The sequence below is a fragment of the Ischnura elegans genome, chromosome 11, assembly GCF_921293095.1.
Source record: "Ischnura elegans chromosome 11, ioIscEleg1.1, whole genome shotgun sequence".
Taxonomy (NCBI): domain Eukaryota; kingdom Metazoa; phylum Arthropoda; class Insecta; order Odonata; family Coenagrionidae; genus Ischnura; species Ischnura elegans.
Genome location: NC_060256.1, coordinates 45,397,254 through 45,405,649, shown reverse-complemented (window position 1 = coordinate 45,405,649; position 8,396 = coordinate 45,397,254). Strand labels below are relative to the sequence as shown.

The following is an 8,396-nucleotide window of genomic DNA, read 5'->3' as shown; positions in this document are numbered from 1 at the left end:
CTTTGGAGACAGCATGTGATTGGTGAATGATGAGGTAGACTTCCGGTCCATTTATTTAGTTCCTTTAGTTGAAAACCGGTGTTGGCCACGTGATATTGCTTGACCAATCAGCTGTTTAGCTTTGTGCCCGCCGCCAAGCTCATCTCTGGAGGAGGTGCTAGAAATCGTGGATTTTTGATAAACGATTTACTTTTATCAGCTTAGTTTTTCAGTTTGCTTGGTGTTTCAAAGTGAAGATTAATGATTCCACTATGTAGGTGGAATGTGAAAAGACATCACTGGGTCTGCCATAAGTTCTTATTGGTGTAAGAAATGTTGGGATTTCGTCGTCGCCATTTTGATCTTAACGGGGAGGTCTGCCTCGTACGGTGTTTGTAGGGATTATTGCAGACGCTGAAATAGAGACGATAGTCAAGGGACCATAGTTACAGGAAATTTTCATAAAACACGAAGAAAATGGCTCAGCAAGGAAACACTTTGAATTTTTTGATTCATGACGCGAACGGTAAGAAAAATCATGTATGAAAGTACTCTTTACCTGCATGCCATTCACCTTAAGGGATATCAATTCTGTCCTCAAAATTAATGATGAGCGTTCTGTATTTGTTCGAAAAACGTACTGTTGTCTCAACTCCTGATATGATAAGAGTAGCTCTCTCGGTTTCGTGCATTTTAGCTATGTTTTGTCTCGATATAAGAGTTGTTTATGGAGTAATGTCATTGCATACCTTGGAATTAATTTCAATGTGTTAGCAAAAGCTTGACGGTAATTTATCATTCGATTATTTGAGCAAAGGTTGGTGACGTGTATCTGAAAATCGTTTGAGTCGACGCATGTTTACACGATCTCAAGTAATAATACGGGATCATTTGAATTGGTTTGCTCATTGTGATGGAGCCTTGTGTAAACTTTGTCAATGTTGGTTATGATTCAATAATCTATCGATGCTTACAGATTATGTATTAGATTTGTTTCTCGGATTGAATTGGTTTGTTTTTCTTCTAAATCTAGTGTGTGCTATATTTGGATGATTATTTTTGTCCCATGTTTGTCGATATGATTATCTATTATCTCGTTTGCTGTGTATTTTTAATCGGAGTGAAATTACCGTGCTGCACCATGCTGTAGAGTTCATATATAATGGGCTTTTAGAACTTAAATGTAGTGGAATCCGAATAGTTAACGTCTCGACCTTTCAAGTTATTTTTTGTTCATTTTATTGTGTATGTTTCTCATTGGTCGTTTTGTGAATTCATTGTGTTCTTTTATACTTCAGGTCAGCCTCAAGTTATAAAAGTGGTTCAGGCGACCACTAGTAAGCCCCTCACAATATCCAACCCAAAAGTTTTCTTCAAAACCCCTGGCCAGGATGTTGGACCGGTAATGTATTATTTTATTGTGTCTCTTCTCTTTGTGCTGGGTGTGTCTAGATGTCTAATTTGAGGAAGCAATCCGTTCATATTTACAATAACGCAAGTGTTTATGGGTATCACGTTGGTAGAGGACAAGGTTGTGAGATTGATAGCTAGGCGAAAAGCAAGTAATAACGACGGTTTTCTGGGCACTTAACTGTGATATTTTTAATTGAGTGTACATTTTGGTGGAAAGTGTTGTAATTGAGCATTAAGTGTTGGAGTTGAGCTAAATACAGAATATTTATTTTCAAGTAGATTTGGGTCACATGAATATTGAAAATTGCGTTCGCATAGCAGCGCATCAAGGCGTAGAGTATGTTCTCTTGTAGCGAAATTATTATTAAATTATTTAGAATCATGAAGAATGCCCTATTTTGGCAACATTGCTTCTAGAAGACGTGTTTTTTTGTGTCAAGACAAGTACCAGTCACGTACGCTCGTTTTGTAACCGAAATCTCACTTCATTTGTTTTCTATATCGGGTTTCGAATGAATGGGTGAAGTTTATGTTCGCGCGTTGTAGACCCCCTTAGCTAATGCAACGTGGAATTACAGTGAAAACCTAATTTTTAGCCATTTCTGTGGTGAAATGCGTTTTGTAGCAGATGGTCGTACTCAATCTATGGCATGGTGGCGGAAGCGCTTCACCTTGGAGGGAGGGGTTTCGTGATCGAATTCAGTGGGATGAGGTACCAGGTGGTCTTCAGATGAAAGGGACGGCGTACGTTTTTCAGTTCATAGTTCGCGTTCGTCTTCCTCGCCTCTCTGCCCGCATTGGCGCATGCTACTAATGCTGCGGCGGCAATTTTGAGTATCGATTCGAAGATAGAGTTAAATGTCAATTGCGACTCAAGTTTTTCACGTTCGAGTACCCAAATAGTCGCTATTGGTCATTTTAAACCTGTTCAAGAAGCTGTTAGTACTCAATTTTTTTAAGTCGATTTGGAATTATTGGGAAACACCTCGTCAGTTGCCGGTGGAATCATCCATCAACTTAAAATTTAAAAAACTTAATAAAAAACGAATGAAAAGTTTACGTTATTATAATCGTGTGTGTTAGTGATTAATATGCCGATGATCAAAATTATAAAAGTCTTAAGTAATAAATAGGTCATATCATGACAGTTCGTCGAGGCATGACATTCACAGACTGAGAATTTTACTAAACTTAGGATTTGTCATCCTTTTATGTAGTTAAATAACATAAAATTTTTAATTGCTATCTCACCAGTCAAATTTGTTGTCAAGGTGAGACTGCGGTTTTTCAATGACAAACTGGAGAAACAAATGCCTATGGTGACATTTGTACATCCAGAGGAAAATATATTTTGTAATTTTTGTCCCTCCAGAGAAAAATATATATTATAATTTTTCTTTTAAATGACATTAAAGTCTGCTGGTTTTTTGTGGAAACCATCCAGATGTAAAATCATTTGAAAAATGTCCTCGGAGATATTGAAAATTTTTAAATCCTCTTATCTCGAAATATGCATTTAAATTTTTACTGAAAACGTGTTATTAACTTCAAATGTTGACCGAAGGCAATATTTTACTCAAGCAATTTTTTCTATTTTTAGTATTACCCACCATCTCTTTAAATAAAAATCAATGGCATATTTAGGGGGAGCACAGCAGTCATTACTCTCCCCCTGAATTTTATCAAAAATTATAAATTTTTATTTGTTTATTAGTTTTTGTATCCTTGTAAATGGAGTGCTTATGCAAATGCATGGCTACAATCCCCAAATGTCAGATAAGTTAATTCAGAAGAGTTAATGAAATATTAATAATTTATAATTGTTTTTAAGCTTCAAGTCAGGTATTTATTTCTTCCCCATTGTTTACCTTCATAAATGTCTAAATTTCATCTGTTTTTAAGAATGAAAATGAAATTTTATGCTCCAAGATGTGTAAGAATGGCTAATTTTAAAAAATTACACAGGAGAATGACCTCTCTGTGGGGTGGGGGTTATTTCATTCTCCCAAGACCCAGGTCATGACCTACGGCCCTGCCCCAAATTTGGTGCTGAATCAGCCCCTGAATAAAATTCATGGCTTTTTTCCCTATTTACTAGGTGTACTTAAATAATCTGCTTTGCACCAAATGCGATATGTTTGTAACACTTGTTTTTTTTCCTACAAATATTCATGGCATGAATCACTTAATTAGTAGAAGAATTTTTTCATGTGTAGTTCATGCTGTGCTCCTAAGGAGAGTATTTTCGGTGTAACTGATGGCTGGATGGAATACTTCTATATGAAATGAAATTTTATCGATAAATACCATATTAATATCAGATACAAGGAGGGGCATAAAGATGAACTGAATAAACAAAGTAAATTTTCTTCACTGTTTTAAAAATCAAAGGGTTAGGTTAATACTTTATCTTTCAATTGGGGTGAAAGTAAAAAAAAACTATGTATTTGGTTCAAAATAAACTCTTTAAGTGTATACATATATAATTAATATTATTTAAATATGTAAGTATAGCTGCATGACGATGGAGGTTGGGATGATTCGAAATAATTCAACCGCCATCATACTATTAAAATGACTGCTTTCTATTTTATAATTAAATATTAGTTCTCAATGTCTTTTTCCCAGGCAGATTTATATGCATAATTAAAAATCATGAACTTATAGGTGAAAAATAATGGTTTGCATGTTTACCAGTGCAATTTAGCTTCATTTATTAGCAACAATATTTCAGCAATTGCATAGAATTGAAAAGCAATTTTACACAATTTAACTAAAAAAATAAATTGCATAAAAAGGTGTGAAATTTGCAATGAAATATCACCCAGAATTAATGCATAATTTGCATATGAATGGAATATAGAACTTCATTTGGTGGAAGAGCAGAATTTTTTTTTTCAAGGATGTTTGTATGTAATCTGATGAATCTCAACGTTTTGAAACCACAGTTAAGGAAACACCTTAAAAGTTCATCTAACATTGAAATTGAATGAGTTTTGCCCAATCTCAAATTAGTACTGCTAGTGAGTAAAGTATTCTATATCTCCAGCCCTTGTAATCTTTCCATTTCGCCTATTAGTTGTTTCTCAGTAATGTAATTACCCTTTCACAAAATTATTCCACATATTACTCAGGACAAAAGTTTACCTCCTTTTAGATATTGAAGTGGCTATCTTGTTTTTGAGAATTTAATTAGGCAAAGCGTGCCTGAAGCCTCTGCACAAGTTCATGTCATGGCGTCAACCTTGGTTCAACCATCAACCTCTTCTGCTCTTATATGATCCAATATTGGTGATTGAATCTCATATAGCGGAGAAATCATTGTTTAACATGAATGTTTACAGGTGTGCATTCACTGATTTATGCGAAGTGGCAACTAAAAGAGTTAATGGATCCTTTTCGTTTCAAATTTTTGTTTTGGAGGCATTTTTCAAATCACTCATATCCTGGTAAGCAGCAAGCAAGACCAAATTTGGTGAGAAAGATAGGCCCCATAGAGCTTTGGCAACCACTTCTTGTGCCATTGACACTACTAAGGATCCATGGTAATAAGTTCAATGAAAACATAGTCAATGTATAATCCAATTGTTGACGTTAATGTGGTTTATCCCTACCAGTGTTGATCAGCCTTAATCCTTTTTGCTATTGAATCATTATACGCCTCTCTTTTGTTATGTATCCATTATGTCTTTATAATGTAATATTTTGACTTTATTATGATACGCCATTTTATCATTTACATTTTGGGAGGGCATCTCAGTTTTTTTTTTACTTCAAAATTATTTAGGATTGAAATAACCGGTGGGATAGGATGGTGAATACACGGTGACTTTTTAGGATATGGGTTAAGATTCATGGAGTAGGTGATACATATTTGCATTAACCTTAAGCCACATTGTTGGCTAAAAATATTGCTAAACAATCAATAAGAATTTTTTCTGCACCATAATGTGATCAAAGTGCTCATAAATTTTGGTTTTCAAGTTCTTCCAGGCCTTCAGTCTTGGTTGAAATTTTTCCATTCGCAATATTGTAGATGCTTATCGGATGATATTTCTTCTGTAAAATAGTGAATGTGGAGACGTGTGCATCAGTAATGGACTGAGTTCAAGGTGTCGCCTAAAATATTAAAGGCTGTGCCTGAAATATTATGGAGATAGGAAAAAACTTTGTGCTCTTCCCTTGCATTGACGAAGAGATGATGCTTATTAAGTTATGTAGGAATATGATGCAGGGGGACAAAATAATATTTTTATGGTTAAATTGACATAGCGTGTCTCCAGAATCAAGGCTTTGATTATTATACTTCATTTGATAAACAAATTACTTGTAATGAAAAACAACTTTTGAGGTCATTTATGCACACAATGAAATAATTGGTTATGCTTACTCATGTCTTATTTTTTTCAGACTACGGTGCTTCGCACTCTTGGATTACAAGGCGCAAAAACTGCTGGAGGAAGTGAGTGAACATTTTGCTCTGTTAAAATTTGAAATTTTCAGTTGCTCTTATTTCTGGTGTGTTTGCAATGACTCTAGTTAACTTATTGATTGGAAAGTTTTTTATTTTGTTTTGATTTAATCTCTAAAAATATTATTTTCAGGACCAGCACAGGTGGTTACAATTCCGATCCAGACAACGGCTAGTCCCATGAAAGGATCACCCCTGAAGGCATTGGGCACCGAAAGGCATCATGCCACAATTCTTCCACAGACCCTTCAGTTTACTACTGCACCGATGGTGAAGGTTTTAACCCTTTTCTATGCTCCTTTCATTTAGTTTATGCCAATATATCATTTAGAGTCAAGTCTCCGTTGTCTGTGCTAATAAATATTAGGTGATGTCTAAATAATAAAAAAAAATTAATTATCGAGTTTATAATGAATAAGGCTGGTCTATGGTCATTTTCAATGTGATGTGGCAAATATTTAAAAGGTATCATGCCACAATTCTTCCATAGACCCTTCAGTTTACTACCAAACCGATGGTGAAGGTTTTAACCCCTTTTCTATGCTCCTTTCATTTAGTTTATGCCAATATATCATTTAGAGTCAACTCTCCGTTGTCTGTGCTAATGAATATTAGGTGATGTCTAAATAATAAAAAAAAAATTAATTATCGAGTTTATAATGAATAAGGCTGGGCTATGGTCATTTTCAGTGTGATGTGGCAAATATTCAGGCTGTATACATTCACAAATATATTAGATGTATTTTGTTGTTGTACATCCAACTATTTTAGATTTTCATAATTGTTTTCTTCAGAATTCCCTTCAAAACTTCATGTTAATGTAGAAAAAAAAAGAGCCCTGATAATCTGTGAAATAGGTAATTGGTAACTGCATTATTGAGAGTTGACTTTATGTTTACCAACAACTTAGGTATTCCGGGAGGTGTTACTCTGAGGTTAGTACCTGATCAGGAGTAATTATAATTTTTGCTGGTATTTCTCCTAATTGAGTTGTCTATATTCCAGCTTTGACTAGTTTTTTTTTATATCTCTGTGTTCTTTTGCTTTATATATCTCATGTACTGTATGTTCCTTGCTACTATGTTGATATTAGTGGATAACGTGTGCTATATTCCCTGATGTCTTTGCCAGTGTGATGATGTTTATATGTGAGGAACTTCATTGTGTCTGAACTAACACAACGTGATGAAAACTGGGTCAAGTCACATTAACATAACCTCTTTAGACAATGTAACAAGTGCAATTAATTGGACACATTAATTTTTTTGCTATTCTGTCATACTTAAATCTCAGCATTAGTGCCAGTGATATCTTTTCTTTTAAATTTTCTCATTAGCAATATTAATGAGAAATATAATTTTTTTAACGTCTTGAATATGTGTTCAGCTCAAGACATACCAACTGATGTGGTCACCTGCTTCATTTACTTCCTTGATTGTCATTCATTCCTAGTATTTTCATGGGTCATCTTGATCATGTTCTTTAAGAGGATTTCTCCTCAGACCAGCCTTATTAAATAACTTCAGGACGAACAAGTTTTTGGAATATATTGATGTTCACCATCAAAATGAGTTAATACTTTAAAGAATTGTGTCGAGTTTATAAAGAATCAATCAATTGGTACTAAAATACTTCCCATCTTCCCTTTACTTCATCTTCTAAAAGTTATCCCAACGTTGAGTTGTGCAAAAATATTTCCAGTGTAAATGCATCAAAATCGGTAAGAGATAGGGGCCTGATTTTTGTCTACATGCATTCAAGATGTTGGCAAGTGGAAGATATACTCAACTATTTACTTCTACAGTCGTTGCAGGTCCTGGGATCTCCACAAAGAATAAACACTGCCACATCTACATCAGGCACACCCCCATCATTGCATACAGCAACTGCAGTGGTTGTCAGTGGTTTAGGGCCTGGAGCTACAGCGACACGGCAACAGGTCAGCTTAGGTACAACTGTTGTGTCAGCACCCGCTCAGCCCACAGTCGTCCAGACGCAACCAGTTGTGACCGTCTCCCAGACTCAGCAACAAACTCAACAACAACAACAGCAGCAGCAACAACAGCAACAATTGCAACAACAGCAGGCTCTTCAGCAACAGCAAGCTGCTATGCCAAAGAATTACATTTCTCCCATTTTGGACCATAGTGGGAGTAGAAAGAGGCAAGAAACAGAACAGGACTTTGCAGTTGAATAGTGAGTCCATGTTCAGCCTTTTTTTTTTAGTCTTTCTGGAGTCATTGTTGAAATTGGTAAAGAGAGTAAGATATCTGGAATAGAGGCATCCCCCAAGTTATGTAAGAGATGCATTCCAGCAGACTGCGTAAGTTGAAATTTACGTAAGTTGAAAATTCTACGTTAGTGCTTCAGAGATTTCGATCAGTGCAGTGAATTCTCGGTGGAGAAATGCACGGTAAATTCTCGGTTAAGTTTCATTCAATTCACTGCGATATTCATGAACTCTTCTGCATATTCTTATGTTATTAGATGTAGAATCAATAAACATTGATATAGTCTGAGAGTTGCATTTGGA

At 35.3% G+C, this 8,396-nt stretch overlaps 1 protein-coding gene across 2 annotated transcripts in view; it reads left to right on the top strand.

Annotated features, from left to right (window-relative positions):
• Positions 1-100: 100 nt before the first annotated feature.
• Positions 101-8,396, top strand: part of LOC124167868 (transcription factor Dp-1) — a 34,845-nt gene continuing 26,549 nt past the window's right edge. Inside the window, exons 1-5 of one of the 2 annotated variants that reach the window (XM_046545922.1) lie at positions 101-505; positions 1,278-1,381; positions 5,803-5,854; positions 5,997-6,133; positions 7,668-8,059. In XM_046545922.1, coding sequence (XP_046401878.1) covers positions 457-505; positions 1,278-1,381; positions 5,803-5,854; positions 5,997-6,133; positions 7,668-8,059 — 734 coding nt within the window. In that variant the 5' untranslated portion in view covers positions 101-456. Of the gene's footprint in view, positions 506-1,277; positions 1,382-5,802; positions 5,855-5,996; positions 6,140-7,667; positions 8,060-8,396 lie in introns of both variants that reach the window. The other variant, XM_046545921.1, reaches the window with a different exon arrangement.